Below are 24512 nucleotides of genomic sequence, written 5' to 3'. Positions count from 1 at the left end.
GTGTGTGTGTGTGTGTGTGTGTGTGTGTGTGTGTGTGTGTGTGTATGTGTATGTGAAGGCATTTTTTGTCTTGCTATTTCTTCAGAGCAGTCGATAATCACCTTACTATGAGTCTGCTACACTGGGAAAACAGCTGTGGATCCAGCCAGTCCGAGAGCGACTGCTGTGCTGCCATGGCCGCCAGCTCCTGTGGTGCTGCAGCCAAAGATGAGAGTGTGAGTGGAACTGCCAGCACAGTGAATCTTTCCAGCTCTTTTATGGAAGAGATCCAGGGCTATGACGTGGAATTTGACCCACCCCTGGAAAGCAAGTATGAATGCCCCATCTGCTTGATGGCATTACGGGAAGCAGTGCAAACACCGTGCGGCCACAGGTTCTGCAAAGCCTGCATCATCAAATCAATAAGGTACGTGAGCATAAGAATGAACCTATAACAGCCAAATAGAACATTATTACATAGAACACAGGGCATCCCAAGAATAGTCTTATACATAAAAAGCTACTTCAGGAAGAAGAACACTGAACAGAAAACTGAGAAATTTACATTCTTATTCCAGTTCCTACTGTAGTATGAAAGGTAATTACTATGTCCTCCTCTCCTTTGACCCTCAGATAAATAAACAATAAGTAGCTACTTCTACTAATTAAAGCAGTTGTATTGTAGACTAGGGTGTGTCTCTAAGCTTTAAGAAAATAATTTAAAATAATGTACCTTAAATGATGATCCTACTAGAATACGATAATTTCAACCATACAAATAATGCTGACTTTATGAGTAATCATTATTCTCATTTTAGCCACATTAAATTTTGTCTGCTACCTGCTGCCTATGGACAACTGTAAAATAACGAGTATTTTTAAAGAAAGTTTTGATTGATGGCTCTGCCTTCATAATATATCCAGAATTCAATCCCTGCCTCACCCTGTTCTGAATCACCATCAACTCTCTCACAGGCCTCCCTACTTCCACCCTTGCCTTCTTCCAGGCTGTTCTCAATATAGCAGCCAGAATGAACCTGGTAAAAATAAGTAAGATGATGTCATCTCTGCTCAGAGCATTGCAGCAGGTCATCTGGGAGTAAAAGCCAAAGAAAGCCCTTGTAAGGCCTTTTATGATAGGTCCATAAATTTTCTGATCACCTCTCTATTAGGCTCCCCTCCCCTCTACCAATTCACTCTTTGCTGTTCCTTGAACTTGTCAAGCATGCTCTTGGGGAGTTGGCTTCAGCTGTTCTCTCTGCATCTTACTTCAGTTAACTGCTTAGTCAGTGCCCTTTACTCCCTCCAGTGTGGCTCAGATCTCACCTTCTCGTAGGTACCTTGGCTACCCTGTTTATACCGCAGCATGCCTTTCCCCACCTCTTCCCACACTCTCTATCTCCCTTACCTACCTTTCTTTTTTTCTCTAACACTTTTCATATTTAAAAATACAGATAATTTGTGTGTTTATTGTCTGCTTGCTCACCTGGAGTATAAGCTCCTTGAGAGCAGGGGTTGAGATCTATTTTAGTTCTTGATATTTCCTAAGTGCCGGGAATAGCACCTGATACATAGTAGGTGCTCAGTAAATCATGATTGCATCAACTGAACAGAAGTATATGGGGTTTCCACAAATGATTAAAATTCATCTCCTAAGAAATAGATACATTTTACTATAATTCAGAAGTTAGATGGGAATATTTTTAGGTGACTAAGGAGTTCTATATAGGACAAAAAAATGGAAGAAGTGGGGGAATTTTAGGTTCTTCAACTAATAAGCATCTAGTCATATTGGTGAAATCATTTTTAAGTAGGTTAGCTGGCTGTTCACTCATCTTGTAAGTTTTTTTCTTTCGACTTTTTTTTTTGTGGTACGCGGGCCTCTCACTGCTGTGGTCTCTCCCGTTGCGGAGCACAGGCTCCAGACGCACAGGCTCAGCGGCCATGGCTCACGGGCCCAGCCGCTCCACGGCATGTGGGATCTTCCCGGACCGGGGCACGAACCCGTGTCCCCTGCATCGGCAGGCGGACTCTCAACCACTGCGCCACCAGGGGAGCCCTGTTGGGAGGTTTTTGATTACTGATTCACTCTCCTTACTAGTAATGTAGTCTGTTCAGATTTTCTGTTTCTTTATGGTTCAGTCTTGGTAGGTTGCATGTTTCTGGGAATTTATCCATTTCTTTTAGGTTGTCAAATCTGTTGCCATATAATTGTTCATAGTAGTCTCTTTTGATCCTTTGTATCTGTGGTATCAGTTGTGATGTCTCCTCTTTCATTTCTGATTTGATTTGAGTCCTCTCTTTTTTTTTTCTTGTTAGTCTAGCTAAACTTTTCTATAAAATTTGAATTTGTGGTAACTACATCCATACTTGGGAATTGGCTTAACTTAAGTTACAAGGGAGCATGTGTCTTGTTTCAATTTGGGGGAAAAATATGTCACCCAATGGTGAATTGGCAACATCTCTCTAGAGTTGGTGTTCTCACCCTCCACACTGTTGGCATTTTGAGCCAGATACTTCTTTGTCGTGGAAGAAGGTCCTGGTGTTGTAGGATGCTTAACAGCATTCCTGGCCTCTGCTCACTGGATGGTGAAATAGCCCCACTTCCCCAGTTGTGAGACCCAGAGTGTCTCCAGATGTTGCCAGATGTCCCCTGTGGTCAAAATGGCCCTAGTTGAGACTACTGGTTTAGGGTATACATGAGAGCAGTGTAAAGGCTCACCTTTTTTTTCTGTCTATAATGATTTTCAATTTATATTGTATTTAGGTAGAAATAGGACCATATTATGGATCGTTGATTTTCCTGTAGGTGAAGATGTACAGAAAAACCCAAGTGTCACCCATGCCCAGGCAGGTAGCTAATCTTTAGCAGTTTTTTAACAGCAAGATATTCATGAAAATAGTGGAACAGTGGTCTGAAAAGGAAGTAAAACCTACAAAAGGAAGTGTGAGGCTTTTTTTTTTTTCTATCTCCCTCTAAGCTAGAAATGACCACTTACTTCAACTTTAATGTTCTTAAAAGAATGGCTCGGAAATTTCCCATCGGTTATAGTCATTCGGAGAATCAAAAGGCAGCATCTCAATCCAATTCCATTTTCCTTTGGAGTGATTGCTAATGCGGTGGATAATGGTTTCCAGTTTACTTTGAAAGGTTCTTATTTTCTCTTAGATATCCATCACTTACGTTTGGGGAATATATTTCAATAAACTTGTTTACGTCCCTGGTTCTCAAAAAATATTCGACAGTAGAATAATATCATGCAGTGTGAGAGAAGCCCTATAAAGACTGACTATGTCGGTCACATTTTGTAGTTCTAAGGCATTTGACAGCAGACTCCCATTTTCAACACCTTTACGTGCACAAGAACCACCACTGTTGCTTTACACGTAGGAGGTGTGCAACAAATGTTTGCGTGATTGACGCTCTGTAGCCTATCTGACCTGCCACATTTCGTGAGTGAAGATTGAAACATCCCAAAAAGTTAAAGGGGAATGACAGACACCCAGGCTTCCTGGGGTAGTTGTTCCCATCGTAAGATAGAATAAACCATTGGGAAGCAGGACATAGAGGTCCTTTAACTCCTGATTGCATTGTATGTACCCTAGACATAAAAATAAAGGAAACCTTTGTTGCCCGTGAGCCAGTGTTGATGACTGTTCAAGGTAAACCTTAAAATGTGGCCTCGTGGGGCTACTTACTGCTAATTGGTTAATTTTTACTTATGACTAATAACTATAGACATGTTATTGGTATATTCTGAGCAGCATATAATTAGTTACATATCCCTAGTATGTTGAATAGCTGCTGATAGAACAGAGGCCTGCTAGACTGCCAAAATTCCCATCCTTAACTTCCACTTCATTTGTGTTGTTCAAAATATGATTTTATTCAACTTCTCATTTTTTGGTTGAAATCTATCCCACAATCTAAAATCCCATACTAGTTTTTGATAGATAATCCATATGGTGCTAGTTGTATCCATTTCATAAAAGAATGGTTCATAAACTGTCTATAAAAGGACAGTTTATTTTAGTGATATTATACAATATAATGTGTTCATTTATTTTCTATAGGAAATAAGTAGAGAATTTATATGTGGTGAATTAAAGTTGTGTGTATTTTCTAATGTGAATGTTTGTTTAAAATCTACCAAATAATATGTATTTTATTTGTTTCTTTTAGGGATGCAGGTCACAAATGTCCAGTTGACAATGAAATACTGCTGGAAAATCAACTCTTTCCTGACAATTTTGCAAAACGAGAGATTCTTTCTCTGATGGTGAAGTGTCCAAATGAAGGTTGTCTGCACAAGATGGAACTGAGGCATCTTGAGGTATTAAAGTTATTTTCTAGCTGTTAGCATATAGGCAGGGAAGTTCCTAGAGAATAGGAACTTTACTGTGTCCATCTGGATATTGCCAGTGCCTAGCATATAGTGATTGGTTAGCAAATTCTTGCTGAATTAATACCAACCCTTTCCCTTTCATTATTGAGTATAAGTATAAGTAGAAACCAGAAATTTCTTTTTCCATCTACTCTGGCTTTGCCCCAGTGATGATAAAAAATAAATCAGTATTCTGTAAGTTTTTTGGGTGAGCATTATCTGCAATAAAACTGAAGAGCATTTTAAATACAAGTGTCACATTTTAATTCCATAGCTTCATTTCTCTCATTTTGAAATAAGCAGCAAGCCACATGTAGCCATCATTCTTAGCGCCATCGTCTTAGCACCCTCATACTTTTTTCTCTGGTTTTCTAAATTATTCATTTTATTATGAACTATAATATAGTTCTCCTATAGCTTGAGATTAACTGAAGCCACGAGATAAAAGAATTTGCTTTTAAATTAATCAATCCTTAGTGTGGTGGTTTTACAAGAAGTTAAATATTGCTTATGTTCCATTTGAAATTAAGCATTTAAAATATATTTGTAACTTGCCCCCTTTACTTAGCTCCTTTTGGAGGAGCAGCCTTTCGACACTACTAAATTGATAATGAGAAAATCTGACTTCTTTCCAACTCTCTTCCCTAATTGGATACATGAACCTGAAAAGTCACATCCTTTGTATAAACTTTCAATTCACAACCATTCTTTGAAAAAAACCCATTAAGGCCTTCATATTGTGGTTCTGTGGTGTGTACTAAACAAAGTAGGTTCAGTGGACAATTCTATAGAAGAGAACAGTATATTCTTTGAAGAGATTATATTTAGATTTCTTAAGGATTGGCAAATACTAATTGATAATTTTTTTCCATCATAGGATCACCGAGCACATTGTGAGTTTGCTCTTATGAATTGTCCCCAATGCCAACGTCCCTTCCAAAAATGCCAACTTAATATTCACATTGTCAAGGAGTGTCCAAGGAGACAGGTTTCTTGTGTAAACTGTGCTGTATCGATGGCATTTGAAGATAAAGAGGCATGTACTAACTTGGATTTGTTAATTCCACTACTGTTTTTTTTAATGTACAGTGGAGGGGGTTAGCAGTAGATGAAGATGTTAATCCAGTTCTGAGTCTGTATTATAAGTTGTGAGAAGACTGATTTTTTAAGAAAGTAATTTCAATAAACCATTCTAGTAAATGAGTGTAGAGTTTATATTTTCATCTCTTTCTGAGGAAGCATTGTTTCTACTGCTTACCACAGTAGTAGATCTACAAGTAACAAGTTTTTAGGAAAGGTATATGCTGATCTGTTTCCCTATGTGATATTTTAATGACCAGTCTTGGATTAGAGACAAATAAATAAAATAATTACTGTATAAGACTTATATTTTTCTCTTTAAAAAAGAGAATGAGTGGTTAAAACTTTTAGGAGATTAAGTTAAATCCTACAAAGTGTGTTCCTTTGGTGATAATTCATCAAACACATATGATGAATTCACTTATCTGTACTTACGTTATACTTCAATTAAAACATTTATTTTTAAAAAGAAACTTCATGGCACTTGACAGCGTCGTGATCATAGAATATTTTTCCCATTTATAAACTGGGATGTAGAGAGATTAAGTAATTTTATATTAATATTATCAATGGCAAAGCTAGCACTGAGATCCTAGATCCTGGATCCGTATCCTATGTCCCTTTTACTAAAATAGTGTACATACAATTTATGTTCTTTTGTAACTATTAAGATACTTCCTTCAACTGTATTTCTTAAAAATTTATCTTGTTAATTTTCCCTACTTTCTTATGAGATCAAGCATATTATGCTCATTAAGTTGATGAATTATTCAAAAAAATGTCAGCTAACTTGCTAAAAAGTCTGAGGCATAATTAGAGCAAATTGGTGTCTTCTTAAACTTCAGTAAATTAAATGGACCTAACCAGAAGGGTTAATTATTTCTTAAATTTTTTGTATTCTAGAAAACAAGGCTCACCTTTCTGGGGCCTTTGAGAACATGGGCCTCCTGCCCTAATCATGCTTCTGTTCTTTAACCTCCTGATAAGAGTTTTAATTGAATCATGCTGCTGCTGGAAGTTTTTGGAAAGGTGTCTTTGGAGAATTATAATGTTGTTAAATGATGCCCAAACAGTCACAGATGCATCTTTTGTATACTATCGTATTCTGTTAAAGAGCTGGAGGGTGAGATGAATCTCATTACTACACTGGCAAAGGGAGAGAAAATAACCTTTATAGATTATTCTCACATTTTTGTTTTACACACATCAAAAAAAAATAGGTTGGTGTTGCCTTTTCAGGTTTTCTCACTTTTTTTCTTATATTTCTTTAATAAAATTTAGATTCATGACCAGAACTGTCCTTTGGCAAATGTCATCTGTGAATACTGCAACACCATGCTCATCAGAGAACAGGTATAATGATTCCCTTTCATAAATCAGTATTTCCATAAATAGGTTAAAGAAGTGAATTAGATTTTTAACTGAAAATTTAAATCAGTAAGGCAAAATGAACACAGGTTGAAGAAGAAATAAAACTATGTGAATTTTAAATGCAAATCAGAATCACAATGAGGTATCACCTCACACACTTATCATCAAAAAGTCTACAAATAATATTCTGGAGAGGGTGTGGGGAAAAGAGAACCCTCCTTCACTGTTGGTGGGAATGTAAATTGGTGCAGCCGCTATGGAAAACAGTATGGAGTTTCCTTAAAAAGCTAAAAGTAGAACTACCATATGATCCAGCAATCTCACTCATGGGCATATATCCCCAAAAGATGAAAACTCTTAATTTGAGAAGGTACACGGGGAATTCCCTGGCGGTCTGGTGGTTAGGACTCTGCGCTTTCACTGCCGAGGGCCCAGGTTCAGTTCCTGGTCGGGGAACTAAGATCCTGCAGGCTGCGCGGCACGGCCAGAAAAAAGAAAAGGTACATGCACCCCAGTGTTTATAGCAGCATTATTTATAATAGCCAAGACTTGGAAACAACCGATTAGTTTAAGAAGATGTGATATATATAGATAATAGAATATTACTCAGCCATAAAAAAGAATGAAATACTTCCATTTGCAGCAACATGGATGGACCTAGAGAATATTATACTAAGTGAAGTAAGTCAAAGACAATTGCTTTATGTTACCACTTATATATGGAATCTGAAAAACACAAATGAATCTTATATACAAAACAAATAGACTCACAGACATAGAAAACAAACTTAGGGTTACCAAAGGGGAAAGGGAAGTGGGGAGGGATAAATTAGTATAGATTAACAGATACCAACTACTATACATAAAATAGATAAGCAACAAGGATATACATAACAGTAGGGAACTATATTCAATACCTTGTAACAACCTATAATGGAAAGTAATCTGAAAAATATAAATATATACATAGCTGAGTCACTTTGCTATATACTTGAAACTAACAGTATTGTAAATCTGTATTTCAATTTTAAGAAAACTGAATTTTTTCAAATAATATAATGAATAATTTCAGAAAGAACAAAATACTCAGCCCTGAGTACTTAAAATTCCTAAGTCATTAACATAATACCTGTGTTTATATATATTCATAGAAGTTCCAAAGCCAAGTAATTTTTAGATAAAAATAATTTAAAATGCTCATTTAAACACCAGAAACTTTATAAGAAATATCAATACATCTTTAGACTCTGTGAAATAAGGATCTTAGGTATCCAGAAACCAGTTGAAAAAGTAAGAACAATGAAATAGAAGGAAACAAGTCTATTCAGTAGCAGGATGTTATTTGTAGCCATGTCCCCGAGGCATGTTGGGAGATTTTGAGATTTCCAGGATCTGTAGCCCCTCTGTTCAGTTGCCTGTAGACCACTGATGGGGCATCATCAGAAGTAGTAGTTATATTAGAAAACTATTCATTTTTTTTATTAATAGAGAAAGGAAAATTCCATCTGATTGCTATCTTCTGACATTTGGAGGGTTTACCCACAAAATATGAATATTAGTCACTAAATATACACTCATGAAATCTGCAAACCCGGAGATCATAATTGATTACCTTACTAAGTAGGAACAAGCAAAACCTGTCCCTCAACTGAACTTTTCCATTCATTTGTTAAGAGTCCTTTAGGTTTTTTTCCAACAGGGCCTTAATTTGAAGGTGTAAGTAACTTTTTGCTTGTGAAGTCTCATCTCCCGGGTTTTGCTTTTTGCTCTGTTTTAATACTTAAAGGAAACCACACAGCACATCTAAAATCCAGCAAAAGTAAAACTTAATGTAGGAAAAAACCCTAGGTTTAGAGTCAGAAAAACCTAGATTTTAACCCTGACTGTGCCACTACTTGCCCACCGATCTCTGACAAGAAAGTGGACATTCTAGATCAGGGATCAGCAAACCAGCCCACCAGCCAAATCTGGCTGCTGCCTGCTTTTTAAAATAAGTTTTATTGGAACACAGCCATGCCCATGTGTTGTATGTGGCTGGTTTTGTGCCACAACGGTAGAGCTGAGTACTTGGGACAGACTCCATAGGGCTTACAAGGCTGAAAATATTTACTGTATGACCCTTCACAAAAAATTTTATTGACCACTATTCTAGATTATGCGAAATGAAGGACTGGATTAAATGGTCTCTGATGTTGTTTCTGCTTGAAATATCTATGATTACAGCTAAACTAAATTTCTAAAGGAAATTTACTACCACTTTCAAAGAACATGATTCTACATAATGGATCTTACCTTAAAGAATTTAGAGTCCCCAAATCAAAGCCTGAGACTTTCTTTAAAACTTTTATTAAAGTGCTTAAAATATCTTCTAACATCTGAGTCTCCCCATTGTAGTCAAAGCATGTGCAGGTTAACAAAAAGTAAGAAGATTTATGAAAGGTGGTCATGAGGGAAAGACAGGGTGCAGTCAGTGGCTCTAACGTATATAGTTTATTGAATAGGGATTCAGTGGCCTGGACCACAGTGAGAGTCTTAGTTGGGTCATGGTTGACATCAGAAGGTACTTTTTCTTTATAATGCCGCTAGAGGGTGCCAGTTCCCTGGCAATAGGAATAAATTCATTTTCTTGAAATGAATTTTGAGTGATTTGGGGGCATGGTATGAGACGTTGATATTTCCTTCCTTTGTGACTTTTGGAAGTAAATATCATTTTTTTAAGTTGATAAAATACATTTTATGTTGATGCAAAGCCAGTCTAAATCAGCTAAGTCTCAATTATAAAATAAGCTTAACAGAGCTGCAAAACAACTTTTATATATATGCATTAGCCAATCTAAATCCAGCCAGGTATTGCTTTGAAGAGGCCCTTAGATACCTGGAGTTAATTTGAAAATGAAGAAAAAATTGCTTAAGAACATCATATTGCAGTTCCTGTTCAAGACAGCTATGTATTGGATTGGCCAAAAAGTTCGTTCGGGTTTTCCATAAAATGTTGGAAAAACCCGAACGAACTTTTTGGCCAACTCAATATGATGCCTGTGAATTCACCTCCTCCCAAGAGTCTACAGCTACACATGGAACAACTTCCTCTTATAAAAACCTAAAGGCTGGCTGAGTAATGACTACACATTAGGCAAATGAGAAGAAAATCACATCAAGGTGGGTAGGAAAGGCTAGGAAACAATCTCACCATATACCCACAAGCAGGAGGGAACTCAAACCCTGGAGCTTCTCCCTGAGGACTGAAGGGTCCAAACCCACTCCTCAGGCATTTCAACTTTTAAGACATACACTGGAGAGATAAGCTCCCCAAATACCTAACTCTGAAAACCAACAGGGCTCATGTTCCTAGACCCACCAGACTCTAGTGATCTTGGAAGCTGCTCTTTTTTTTTTTTTCTTTTTAACATCTTTATTGGAGTATAATTGCTTTACAATGGTGTGTTAGTTTCTGCTTTGTAACAAAGTGAATCAGCTACACATACACATATATCCCCATATCTCCTCCCTCTTGCGTCTCCCTCCCACCCTCCCTATCCCACTCCTCTAGGTGGTCACAAAGCAGCAAGCTCATCTCCCTGTGCTATGCAGCTGCTTCCCACTAGCTATCTGTTTTACATTTGGTAGTGTGTATACATCAGTGCTACTCTCTCACTTTGTCCCAGCTTTCTCTTCCCCCTCCCGTGTGCTCAAGTCCATTCTCTGTCTGCATCTTTATTCCTGTCCTGCCCCTAGGTTCTTCGAACCTTTTTTTTTTTTTAATTCCGTGTATATGTGTTAGCATACAGTATTTGTTTTTCACTTTCTGACTTCACTCTGTATGACAGACTCTAGGTCCATCAACCTCACTACAAATAACTCAATTTTGTTTCTTTTTATGGCTGAGTAATATTCCATTGTATATATGTGCCACATCTTCTTTATCCATTCATCTGTCAATGGACACAGGTAGCTTCCACATCCTGGCTATTGTAAATAGAGCTGCAGTGAACACTGTGATACATGCGTCTTTCCGAATTATGGCTTTCTCAGGATATATGCCCAGTAGTGGGATTGCTGGGTCGTATGGTAGTTCTATTTTTAGTTTTTTAAGGAGCCTCCATACTGTTCTCCATAGTGGCTGTATCAATTTACATTCCCACCAACAGTGCAAGAGAGTTCCCTTTTCTCCGCACCCTCTCCAGCATTTATCGTTTCCAGATTTTTTGATGATGGCCATTCTGACAGGTGTGAGGTGATACTTCATTGTAGTTTTGATTTGCATTTCTCTAATGATTAGTGATGTTGAGCATACTTTCATGTGTTGGCAATCTGTATATCTTCTTTGGAGAAATGTCTATTTAGGTCTACAGCCCATTTTTGGATTGGGTTGTTTGTTTCTTTGATATTGAGCTGCATGAGCTGCTTGTAAATTTTGGAGATTAATCCTCTGTCAGTTGCTTCATTTGCAAATATTTTCTCCCATTCTGACGGTTGTCTTTTCATCTTGTTTATGGTTTCCTTTGCTGTGCAAAAGCTTTTAAGTTTCATTAGATCCCATTTGTTTATTTTTCTTTTTATTTCCATTTCGCTAGGAGGTGGTCAAGAAGGATCTTGCTGTGATTTATGTCATAGAGTGTTCTTCCTATGTTTTCCTCTAAGAGTTTTATAGTGTCTGGCCTTACATTTAGGTCTTTAATCCATTTTGAGTTTATTTTTGTGTATGGCGTTAGGGAGTGTACTAATTTCATTCTTTTACATATAGCTGTCCAGTTTTCCCAGTACCACTTACTGAATAGGCTGTTTTTTCTCCGTTGTGTATTCTTGCCTCCTTTATCAAAAATAAGGTGACCGTGTGTGCGTGGGTTTATCTCTGGACTTTTGATCCTGTTCCACTGATGTATATTTCTGTTTTTGTGCCAGTACCATACTGTCTTGATTACTGTAGCTTTGTAGTATAGTTCGAAGTCAGGGAACCTGATTCCTCCAGCTCTGATTTTCTTTCTCAAGATTACTTTGGCTCTTTGGGGTCTTTAGTGTATCCATACAAATTGTGAAAATTTTTGTTCTAGTTCTGTGAAAAATGCCATTGGTAGTTTGATAGGGATTGCATTGAATCTGTAGATTGCTTTGGGTAGTAGAGTCATTTTCACAATGTTGATTCTTCCGATCCAAGAACATGGTATATCCCTTCATCTGTTTGCATCATTTTTAATTTCTTTCATCAGTGTCTTACAGTTTTCTGCATACAGGTCTTTTGTCTCCTTAGGTAGCTTTATTCCTAGGTATTTTATTCTTTTTGTTGCAGTGGTAAATGGGAGTGTTTCCTTAATTTCTCTTGCAGATTTTTCATCATTAGTGTATAGGAATGCAAGAGATTTCTGTGCATTAATTTTGTGTCCTGCTACTTTACCAAATTCATTGAATTAGCTCTAGTAGTTTTTTGGTGGGATCTTTAGGATTCTCTATGTATAGTATCATGTCATCTGCAAACAGTGACAGCTTTACTTCTTTTCTGATTTGGATTCCTCTTATTTCTTTTTCTTCTCTGATTGCTGTGGCTAAAACTTCCATAACTATGTTGAATAATAGTGGTGAGAATGGACAACCTTGTCTTGTTCTGGATCTTAGAGGGAGTGGTTTCAGTTTTTCCCCATTGAGAATGATGTTGGCTGTGGGTTTGTCATATATGGCCTTTATAGTGTTGAGGTACGTTCCCTCTATGCCTACTTTCTGGAGGGTTTTTGTCATAATGGGTGTTGAATTTTGTCACAAGCTTCTTCTGCATCTATTGAAATGATTATATGGTTTTTATCCTTCAGTTTGTTGATATGGTTTATCACATTGATTGATTTGTGTATACTGAAGAATCCTTGCATTCCTGGGATAAACTCCACTTGATCATGGTGTATGTCCTTTTAATGTGCTGTTGGATTCTGTTTGCTAGTATTTTGTTGAGGATTTTTGCATCTATGTTCATCAGTGATATTGGCCTGTAGTTTTCTTTCTTTGTGACATCTTTGTCTGGTTTTGGTATCCGGGTGATGGTGGACTCATGGAATGAGTTTGGGAGTGTTCCTCCCTCTGCTATATTTTGGAAGAGTTTGAGAAGGATAGGTGTTAGCTCTTCTCTAAATTGATAGAATTCACCTGTGAAGCCATCTGGTCCTGGGCTTTTGTTTGTTGGAATATTTTAAATCACAGTCTCAATTTCAGTGCTTGTGATTGGTCTGTTTATAATTTCTATTTCTTCGTGGTTCAGTCTTGGAAGGTTGTGCTTTTCTAAGAATTTGTCCATTTCTTCCAGGTTGCCCATTTTATTGGCATATAGTTGCTTGTAGTAATCTCTCATGATGCTTTGTATTTCTGCAGTGTCAGTTGTTACTTCTCCTTTTTCATTTCTAGTTCTATTGATTTGAGTCTTCTCCCTTTTTTTCTTGATGAGTCTGGCTAATGGTTTATCAATTTCGTTTATTTTCTCAAAGAACCAGCTTTTAGTTTTATTGATCTTTGCTATTGTTTCCTTCATTTCTTTTTCATTTATTTCTGGTCTGATCTTTATGATTTCTTTCCTTCTGCTGACTTTGGGGTTTTTTTGTTCTTCTTTCTCTAATTGCTTTAGGTGTAAGGTTAGGTTGTTTATTTGAGATGTTTCTTGAGGAAGGATTGTATTGCTATAAACTTCCCTCTCAGAATTGCTTTTGCTTCATCCCATAGGTTTTGGGTCATCGTGTTTTCATTGTCGTTTGATTCTAGGTATTTTTTGATTTCCTCTTTGATTTCTTTAGTGATCTGTTGGTTATTAAGTAGTGTATTGTTTAGCCTCCATGTGTTTGTATTTTTTACAGATTTTTTTCCTGTAATTGATATCTAGTCTCATAGTGCTGTGGTCAGAAAAGATACTTGATATGATTTCAATTTTCTTAAATTTACCAAGGCTTGATTTGTGACCCAAGATAATGATCTATCCTGGAGAATGTTCCATGAGCACTTGAGGAGAAAGTATATTCTATTGCTTTTGGATGTAATGTCCTATAAATATCAATTAAGTCCATCTTGTTTAATGTGTCATTTAAAGCTTGTGTTTCCTTATTTATTTTCATTTTGGATGATCTGTCCATTGGTGAAAGTGGGGTGTTAAAGTCCCCTACTATGATTGTGTTACTGCCAGTTTCCTCTTTAATGGCTCTTAGCATTTGCCTTATGTATTGAGGTGCTCCTGTGTTGGGTGCATAAATATTTACGGTTGTTATATCTTCTTCTTGGATTGATACCTTGATCATTATGTAGTATCCTTCTTTGTCTCTTGTAACAGTCTTTATTTTAAAGTCTATTTTGTCTGGTACGAGAATTGCTGCTCTAGCTTTCTTTTGATTTCCATTTGCATGGAGTATCTTTTTCCCTCCCCTCACTTTCAGTCTGTGTGTGTCCCTAGGTCTGAAGTGGGTCTCTTGTAGACAGCATATATACGGGTCTTCTTTTTGTATCCATTCAGCCAGTCTTCGTCTTTTGGTTGGAGTATTCAGTCCATTTACATTTAAGGTAGTTATTGATATGTATGGTCCTATTACCATTTTCTTAATTGTTTTGGGTTTGTTATTGTAGGTCTTTTCCTTCTCTTGTGTTTCCTGCCTAGAGAAGTTCCTTTAACATTTGTTGTAAAGCTGGTTTGGTGGTGCTGAATTCTCTTAGCTTTTGCTAGTCTGTAAAGGTTTTAATATTTCTGTCGAATCTGAATGAGATCCTTGTTGGGTAGAGTAATCTTGTTTGTAGGTTTTTCCCTTTCAGCACTTCAAATATGTCCTGCCACTCCCTTCTGGCTTGCAGAGTTTCTGCTGAAAGATCAGCTGTTAAACTTATGGGGATTCCCTTGTATGTTATTTGTTGCTTTTCCCTTGCTGCTTTTAATATTTTTTCTTTGTATTTAATTTTTGATAGTTTGATGAATATGTTTCTTGGCGTGTTTCTCCTTGGATTTGTCCTGTATGGGACTCTCTGCTCTTCCTGGACTTGATTAACTATTTCTTTTCCCATATTAGGAAAGTTTTCAACTATAATCTCTTCAAATATCTTCTCAGTCCCTGTCTCTTTCTCTACTTCTGGGGCCCCTGTAATTCGAATGTTGGTGTGTTTAATATTGTCCCAGAGGTCTCTAAGACCGTCCTCAATTCTTTTCATTCTTTTTTCTTTATTCTGATCTGCAGTAGTTATTTCCACTATTTTATCTTCCAGGTCACTTATCCGTTCTTCTGCCTCAGTTACTCTGCTATTGATTCCTTCTAGAGAATTTTTAATTTCATTTATTGTGTTGTTTATCATTGTTTGTTTGCTCTTTAGTTCTTCTAGGTCTTTGTTAACTGTTTCTTGTATTTTCTCCATTCTATTTCCAAGATTTTGGATCATCTTTATTATCATTACTCTGAATTCTTTTTCAGGTAGACTGCCTATTTCCTCTTCATTTGTTTGGTCTGGTGGGTTTTTACCTTGCTCCTTCATCTGCTGTGTGTTTCTCTGTCTTCTCATTTTGCTTATCTTACTGTGTTTGGGGTCTCCTTTTTGAAGGCTGCAGGTTTGTAGTTCCCGTTGTTTTTGGTGTCTGTCCCCAGTGGCTAAACTTGGTTCAGTGGGTTGTGTAGGCTTCCTGGTGGAGGGGACTGGTGCCTGTGTTCTGGTGGATGAGGCTAGATCTTGTCTTTCTGGTGGGCAGGACCGCATCTGGGGGTGTGTTTTGGGGTGCCTGTGACCTTATTATGATTTTAGGCAGCCTCTCTGCTAATGGGTGGGGTTGTGTTCCTGTCTTGCTAGTTGTTTGGCATGGGGTGTCCAGCACTGTAGCTTGCTGGTCATTGGGTGGAGCTGGGTCTTAGCATTGAGATGGAGATCCCTGGGAGAGCTTTCACCATTTGATGTGACATGGAGCCAGGAGGTCTCTGGTGGACCAGTGTCCTGAACTTGGCTCTGCCACCTCAGAGACACAGGCCTGACACCCGCCCGAGCACCAAGACCCTACCAGCCACAGAGCTGTTCTCCCAGGTACCAAGCTGATCCTCTCACAATCATTTTACACTGAATCAGGCTTTTTCAAATGCCAATCTGCTCATCTCATCAGCTACAGATATTTCAGTGACATCTTATTGTTCCTAATTATTCTTTCCAGTGATGGACCAACAGTGGGGCAGGGGGAGTGGTTTGTCCAAGCTAAAATCCAGCTGGAGGATGTCCGTAAATATCATTTTAATCTTTGTGGGCTAACTGGTTTCTGTTGCAACTATTCACTCAGCCATTGTAACAAAGTCAGCCACTGACAGTATATGATTTTGTTTAGATGAAGTGTAACTCTTCATTTCAAGTGTGATCTTGTTAAACTAGACTATGATATGCAGGGTAAAACATTTTTCAACCTTTGTTTTGGTTTTCAGATGCCTAATCATTATGATCTAGACTGTCCTACAGCCCCAGTTCCATGCACATTCAGTACTTTTGGTTGCCATGAAAAGGTAAGGTTTTTTTTTTTCCCTTTTAATTCTTGAATATAGATCAAGAAAATTAAGTTATATGGTGTAGTGGAGGATACCAGTGGATTGGAGATGGCCAACACACATTGTTTATGTGGTCTTAAGCTCCAAGAAATTGGGACTCAGAATATTAATTTTGAGAAGTAGTTGGTGATGATAATGGGAGGTGTGATTGGGATCATATAGAGTGTACAGGAAAGAGAAGTAGAACAGGAAATGAGCCATGAATGAACAGTCTCAGACGTTGATGAAACAGGCAAGGAGAAGTTATTGTTATGATCTCCAAAATTAGTTTCAAGACTTAGCGATCATTTGTGTCAAATGTCTGAGAGGGAGCATTGTTTATGATAAGTTGATCTTTCTGGAGAGTGCGATTACACTTCGGCTTTTCCACTGTGCCTTTTTATCTGACTTTTTTACAGTAAGTATGTGTTTAATAATTAAAAAAATAAAATGAGCAAATAGTGTATAGTATGGTTACACTTTGTGAGAAAATTCTGTATTGTTTGTGTGCGTAGAGACAGACTTAAAGGAAATGTATCAAAATGTTAATTGTAGTTAGGTGAGATAATAGGTAACTTATTTTCTTTTTGATCATCTATACTTCCTATTTTTCTGTAATATACATGAATTACCCTTACAATAAAAATTGTTATATGATTTTTTTTTTCATATAACAGGCTATTCTTGATGATCTTAGAAGAGTATGAAGACAGGGAAGATTCCACTTTGCAACAGATTTGTAAAAATAAGTGAGGGATTGGGGGCAGGCAGTGCAGGTGGACTCCTCTTGGTTATAAAAGGAGAAGGGAGAAAATGATACTAGCTAGAGGGAGATACAAGATCAATAGAGAGGTTTGCCCCTTTTTTTAAACAGGAAAGACTTTACTAATTCTGTTCTGAGGGGAAGGGTTAAGAGGAGAGAATGTTTGAAAATAAAGGAGAAAGGGGATAGCTAAGCAGAATCTCTGAGGTGTTGAAAAGGGGCAGGTGCCAGTTAGAGCCCAGGTGAAGCATTAATCTAGGACAAGAGGAGAGTCAGCTCTGAATCAGAGAAGAAGGATGAGTATAGATCCTGATCCTTTTACAGGTAGGAGGGAGGTTTTTTTCTGAGTCCCTGAACGATTATTCAGCAGATAGCCTCTCGGTTTTTCAGGGAATTAGGAGGCAAGATCATCTTACTGGATTGAGAATCTGATGAAATCAAAGAAGGTTGTAGGGGATTGAGGGAAGTGATGACATGGCTTAAAAACCTTTTATTTGGCTTGGCTAGGTCTCTTTCCTGGTGCTCACGTCTCTGTTCCTAACCTAAGGCCTGTGCGTGATTTTCAGATGCAGAGGAATCACTTGGCACGCCACCTGCAAGAGGATACCCAGTCGCACATGAGAATGATGGCCCAGGCTGTTCAGACTTTAAGCCTTGCGATAGCTCCCGCACCTCAGCGTGGCATGCTGCCATGTGATTCTGCCTCTCTGCCCCGGATTTCCTCTGGGTGTCACTCAGAGGTCCAGAATTTCCAAGAAACCATTCAACAGTTAGAGGGTCGCCTTGTAAGACAAGACCATCAAATCCGGGAGCTGACTGCAAAAATGGAAACTCAGAGCACGTATGTAAGTGAGCTAAAACGAACTGTTCGAACCCTTGAGGACAAAGTTGCTGAAATAGAAGCACAGCAGTGCAATGGAATTTACATCTGGAAGATTGGCAATTTTGGGATGCACTTGAAATCTCAAGAAGAGGAGAAACCTGTTGTCATTCACAGCCCCGGATTCTACACAGGCAAACCCGGCTACAAACTATGCATGCGCCTGCACCTGCAGCTACCGACTGCACAGCGCTGTGCCAACTACATATCCCTCTTCGTCCACACGATGCAAGGAGAGTATGACAGCCACCTCCCATGGCCCTTCCAGGGTACGATACGCCTTACCATCCTTGATCAGTCTGAAGCACCTGTAAGGCAAAACCATGAAGAGATAATGGACGCCAAACCAGAGCTGCTTGCCTTCCAGAGACCCACAATCCCACGGAACCCCAAAGGGTTTGGCTATGTGACCTTTATGCATCTGGAAGCCCTAAGACAAAGAACCTTCATCAAGGACGACACGTTATTAGTACGCTGTGAGGTCTCCACCCGCTTTGACATGGGCAGTCTTCGGAGGGAGGGTTTTCAACCACGAAGTACTGACTTGGGGATATAGCATCCCCTCATTTGTTTAAGAAACAAAACAACAGAAAAAACATTTGGAGAAAACTTACCCTCTTTTCAATAACATACAAACAAAAAAAGCAATGGGGAAGATATACCCACCAGTGAATGTGGTTAGAGAGGTCACTTGCCACTTCCCTGTTAAAAATATCTGAAGCAGGGCTTCCCTGGTGGCGCAGTGGTTGAGAGTCCACCTGCTGATGCAGGGGACACGGGTTCGTGCCCCGGTCTGGGAAGATCCCACATGCCACGGAGCAGCTAGGCCCGTGAGCCATGGCCACTGAGCCTGTGCGTCCGGAGCCTGTGCTCCGCAACGGGAGAGGCCACAACAGTGAGAGGCCCGCGTACCGCAAAAAAAAAAAAAAATATATATATGAAGCAGTTTTCTCGGGAATGTACGTGTTCCCTGCCTTTTAAAAATGGTTACACTCAAAGTGCCTGTGGCCTACTGCAGCAGTTGTTCGTCTAGTAGGATATCTCTTTGTTTTATTTTCATGGGCTCTTGCTCCAGGGGGGTTTATTGTCAAACCCAGGTTTGGAGTAGTAAAGCTCAAACCTTTTAATAATAACGGACGTTCCATAAAATTTCCACGTATTCTTATAGTGTTAGATGCAATATATTAAACTTGAGAATCACTACCGCCTCGTGCTGGTGCCAGCGAGAATAATTATTATTCTTGAGTTCTCATTTTATTTGAACTCCTGTAGATTTCAGAGGATTTGAACCATAATCCTTGGAAAGTTTAAGTTCTCATTAACCCTGTTTTTTCCGCCTGCAGGGTGTTTTTAAGGATATTCAGGGACTAGTTTAAACCCTAAATATAAGCTTACTAAGTGTGGATATGTTGTTTGTTGAATAATTCTTGTTTCATTGTACCTTGCTTATTTACTTGAGGCTACAAAGTAGCATCTTGTCCAGAGTTTAGAACTCTGAGAACCATGTGGAAACCAGCTGCTGGGTGTTAATGCTATAAATCCCTTTTGTCTATTCCAGGCAGAGTGAATTCCACAGGCCTACCTATGTTCTCTGTTGCCTAATGGTTGTAGGACAAGGAGATGCACACACATAATCACCAACAAAAATTTTAAATGGCTCAACTAGTCAACCAATAGGGCAGCTCATTGGTGGTGAGAAAAGCTATTTGAGCCAGAAATTTTCAGCTCTTTTGAACACCTTCTGGTTTAGTTCAATTAATGGAAGAAAATTGCTGTCCTAAATGCAGAATTTCTTAATACTTGGGAGATCATTGGTGTACCTGAGAGGTCACCAAACCAAGGTTGGAAGTCATAGTGATTATATCAGGACTTGACTGGAGTGGGTGGCTTTAGTCCCACAGTTCATACCTGAGGAGGATCACGTGGAATGTATTGAAGTGGCCAGTTGTTCCTAACAGGGAGGGATGGGTTTTGTGCCACTAGATATTTGTTAAAAGCCTTAGATACTAAAGATTATGGTGAAATGTAGTTCTCAGGGAGTCCCACAACTAGTACAGGCTCTTATGAAGAATCTGAGAGGACCCCTACACCATGCTGTTTACACAAGATTGTTTAAAGTTGTCTGAGGTAGTCCTGCAACTCCAGAGAGGCCAAATCAGAGCCCCTGGCCGGTGTTCAAGATCAGCCTTCATTTCAAGAGGAAGCCAAGAAACCGTGCAAAGGAAATGGTCTCGGTTCCGGGCAGACCCAAAGGTCACTCTGACCTTTCCCTTTACTTTTCTGTCTACTCTCCTTACCCACCCCACATCCAGGCTCCTGCTCTGGTGGGTTTATTCTATAAAGTGGGGGGAAAAGAAAGGTCATACAGGGACCCTGTTCCCAGTGCCGCCATTAGCGGCAGCTGCCCGTCGCTAGCTCACAGTTGGCTTGCTGGCAGTTCGTGCTCCGTGGCCCCTGAGCTCTCCAGCCAGCTCCCGAGGATCACTGCGGCACGGCCCTCTAGGTGAGGAGCCCGGCACCGCTGCTGTTCCTGTGATGGTTTTCCAAAAATAAATAGCTGTCCGGTTCCATGTGAAAAATAAATGGCAGTTACTCTTGTATAGAAACAAAAAACCTGAAGGAAATATACTAAACTTTTTGATGACTTATTTTCTTCTTTGTGCTTTCTTACATGTTTTATATTTTTTTACAGTAAACATGTCCTTTTCTCAGAGAAAAAAATGTTGCCACAAAACATTCAACCCTCACAGAGAAGGAAATAGCATTTAAAAGCTTCCTGGTCAAATTTCTATTAAAAGCATGGCTGTGCATTAGGTACTGAGGCGAGCCATTTCCTGCTTTGGTTATGTTATTTTTTTCTACTAACTTGGGAGCCTTAATCCAAACAAAAACAGTTTTTTGCCTCACTTCAACTTTTAGCTTCAGGTTTCCCTGAAGGAGTTGAATTAGCTATTTCTAAGGTCCATGCCAACCATAAAATTCTGTTTTAAGAAATGAAGTGCTAACCAGCAGAAAGTTGGCAATATCTACAAGAGGATTTTGCCAGTAGAAAAATTGCTTTATTTTTTTTGCTGACATAATACTTCAATTTAGTATCGATTTAGGGTCTCCTTTTAATTTGAACAATTTTTTTTAACCCCCAACATTTGGCATTTTGTAATAAACCTGCCACTTATTTTATACTGGTCGTTCATTATGAATATAGAGTAAAAGTAATGGTCAAACTCTCCATACAGAAACTTTTGGTGACTTCAACTCAGAATCCACTCTTAGCTGGAAAGTGGCTCTCTTCTGTTCATTTTTCAAACCTCCTGCCTCACTCTGAAACATGCTGGTTTCACCCAGTTGGCTAACAAGTATTTGAGCTGTGTATTTATGTTTTATTAACCTTTTAACATTTATCTTTGGACATTGCTTTTAGACATTGTTAAATTAAAAATAAATTGTTTTTTTCTTTTCCCAGAGGTGTCCAACCCAGTGTTGGATGAAACTTGCTGCAGGTCATACCCCTTGTTATTGGAAAACAAAGGATGTTGTGGTAGTTTGGTAGTTTTTTACTGTCCGTTAGCGGTTGCAGCAATGACAGTTTCTGGCTGTACTACAAAATGATTAAACTTTTATTGGGGGGAATAAAAATAGAATAGAAAAAAGTGAAATAGGATGAAAATTGAGGGTTTTTTCCGCTAAAGATGGACTAACAGAGATGTTGAATGATCTCTAGCATTTAGTTTTTGTGGCAGGTATAAAATTATAAAATTGTCCCCCATTGCTGTTTTTATACCGTAAGTCTTAGATAAACTAAGAGCATGTTTATGAATTATGCATGCAGTTAGAGTACATTCTCACCAAAAAGGAGCAGTTGCTTGTCATTCCTTTATCCAGGGAATCCTCAAGTCTCTGGTGACCAGAAAACATTTTTAATTATTAGAGAGGTTTTTCTAACTTAAGGCTTTGAAATAGCTTTCCTTAATTCAGTTACTGCTGTTCTTGTTTTGCCTCAGTTAAATTCTACTCACTGTTTTATGAGAAATACCATCAGGTGTTTTTGTGATGCCTAGTTCCATAGAACCTAAGCAGTGCAGTGCCTTGAGGAAATGAAAAAGGGACAATAGTCATTTGTGTTTTTCCTTTGAAATACATTTTCAAAAAATTCCCGGGTGCATATATATGATAAGCTGTAGTTAGTTTCACAGTCGCTATTGTAGAGTCTAGAATGGAGTTGGCACTTCCAAATTCCTAGTATCCAAAAAGGTGATCTGATGAGATCAAATCAGATGCATCTCTGCACATCATGATGTTCAATCACAGCCCTCACTTTTAGTCAAAGGCAAACACCTGCAAGGAGATGCCCAGTTGCTTCGCTAAGATGCGGTCTTGCTGACGAATTGCATTTATCCCAGCTTTCTCCCAGATAGATTTCAGGATAAAAGCTAAATAGAACGCCAATGGGAAGAAGGGCAGATGGATTTCTGTATTCCAAGGAAGAGATGCTATCAGTGGCCCTGAGGGGAACATCAACTGAGCAGCAGGGGCAAGGTTCTGTCCATAGCTGAAACCCCAGACTTAGCACAGTGCCTAGCACACAGCACACACTCAAATATTAACAATGAACATTTAGTGAAAATACTGGTTGAGGTGCACCACTTTTTGGCAGGTTATTTGTCACGTGAGTTTTCGGTGATAAGAAATAAATGTTACTTTTATTTTGCTTTTTTCCCCCAGCACTTTATTATGAAATTTTCCAAACATGCAGAATTGTTGCAAGAATTGTACCATGGCCATCTACCACCTGGAATCCACAAATAGCATTTTGTTACATTTGCCTTACCACTTCAGAGATGCTCCTTTTAATGAGACTTATTAAGGTTGGTTTCTCTTTAAAAATCGCACTGCTAAGATAATTGAACACCTTTAATTCAGTTGTCTTAAGCTCCTCCGGGAAACATGATATTTGCTTTATAGCTAATTGTAGTCCTTAATTTAAGCTAGTTTAAACTTGTAAATCTGTCATGCTGAATTTCAATCTTACTTATTTTGCCTGAAGGGATGTTTTTTATAATAGAATTATTTGAAAGTCCTTGATCAATTGTACAGAATATTCTAATGTTATTTCCACACTTGATTATCCAATTAATTTGTCTGGTGAGAGTGCAGTTTTGGCCCCATTTTGCTTATGCAGCGTTCCAGGATTATGTTCCCAGAGGGCTTGAAGAGGCAGGGTAATTTAGTGTATAAACCAGTAAATTAGGAGCTAAGAGATTTAGATTTTATTCCTGACTGACCACAGGCAAATCACTTCTCTTTGTGTCCATTTATCTACTTGTAAAGTGGGGACTAGAATTTGAAATTTAGATATTATTAAGTAATGGGTAACATTTATTAATGCCTGGATCTATTAAGAAAGACACTTTAAAAAGAAAGAAAAAATACACTGTGAATCCGGGGAGGCTCTCATAATTCTCTAACTGTATGACAAGCTACGGAATGAACTCTGACTTTTGAAAAATTGAAGCATGGGAAACGGTCAAAGTGTCTTATCAAAACCCCGCTGTTGCTTAGAACTTACTATTGCCACAGAATTTGTGAGTGTTTTCCTAATCCATCTGAACTCTGAAAATAATGTATTTTGTGTGTAGGGGGGTTGGTGAATACAAAGATGGGAGGAGGCAGACATTCAACACAGAAAGATAGAAAATCAGTGTTCAGTTTAAGAACAGGTTGTGTGCAAGGGCCGGGCTTAACACAGTCATCCCGATTCACTGCCACACCCTCCTCTGCTCCCCGAGCATCAACCCACACCACACACAGTACCAGCCCTGCTCCTGCCAGCCAGGCCTCAGGTGGTCTCCATCAGGTCGATGAGATGAAATTACAGGGTCGGCCAAGGGCTAAGCAGGGTCTCTGTTCTCCATTTAGCAGACGAGTGTGCTCTGTTCTTTCTAAGTCCAGGTGATGGATGTAGATTCACGTTTATCTCCAAAGGCACTTAGAGTTTTTACCGTAGATAGCATCTTAGTAGTGGTTGCAAAGATATGACCAAAACAGTGCTCCTTGATTGGGATCTTGTTGAATATTAATTTAGATGAAAACAAATGCCAGACTGACACACCTAACCCCTCCTGTCTATTGTTATAATGCAGCTTATCTAGTGTGGAGACAATGCTTATTCTTCACAGTCATTGGTTACAATATTAGAATTTTCTTAAATGAAAGGAAATTGGTTAGTGGTTACTTCATATCACTTTTGGGGAACAATTTAAGTTTTGCTTATCATTTTCAGAGGCATAAGCAAGAAGTGACTCAGGTCAAGTTAGCCTTGCTTGTCTTGCAAAATAAGCTAAATTAAGCTTTTCTTCTATGACCAAACTGGCTGTGTCTGCTCAGGGAGTTTCCAAGTGTGGTCTTCATTTGTGTTTAACAACACGTCTTACTTCTAGTCCATTCTTACGGATGTCTGTTAACGCTGTTGTCACATTTTCAAAATTAACTTTTGTAATTAAGGGACCAGCAGGAACAGGATTACTTTATAAAGTGACAGTTGTAGCCTTGGCAGAAAA

General features: G+C 38.6%; 1 protein-coding gene across 6 annotated transcripts in view; it reads left to right on the top strand.

Annotated features, from left to right (window-relative positions):
• Positions 1-18885, top strand: part of TRAF6 (TNF receptor associated factor 6) — a 24614-nt gene extending 5729 nt beyond the window's left edge. For 4 of the 6 annotated variants that reach the window (XM_029208002.1, XM_029208003.1, XM_029208001.1 and 1 more), the window contains 6 exons: positions 86-406; positions 4163-4313; positions 5242-5400; positions 6726-6797; positions 16214-16291; positions 17642-18885. In XM_029208002.1, the coding sequence (XP_029063835.1) occupies positions 108-406; positions 4163-4313; positions 5242-5400; positions 6726-6797; positions 16214-16291; positions 17642-18511 (1629 nt within the window). In that variant the 5' untranslated portion in view covers positions 86-107 and the 3' untranslated portion in view covers positions 18512-18885. Of the gene's footprint in view, positions 407-4162; positions 4314-5241; positions 5401-6725; positions 6798-16213; positions 16292-17641 lie in introns of all 6 variants that reach the window. The other 2 variants (XM_029208000.1, XM_029207999.1) reach the window with 1 other exon arrangement.
• Positions 18886-24512: the final 5627 nt, after the last annotated feature.

This window comes from Monodon monoceros, unplaced genomic scaffold, assembly GCF_005190385.1.
Source record: "Monodon monoceros isolate NGI ecotype Baffin Bay Population unplaced genomic scaffold, NGI_Narwhal_1 Super_Scaffold_7, whole genome shotgun sequence".
Lineage (NCBI taxonomy): Eukaryota > Metazoa > Chordata > Mammalia > Artiodactyla > Monodontidae > Monodon > Monodon monoceros.
This window is presented reverse-complemented; position numbering and strand designations above follow the sequence as displayed.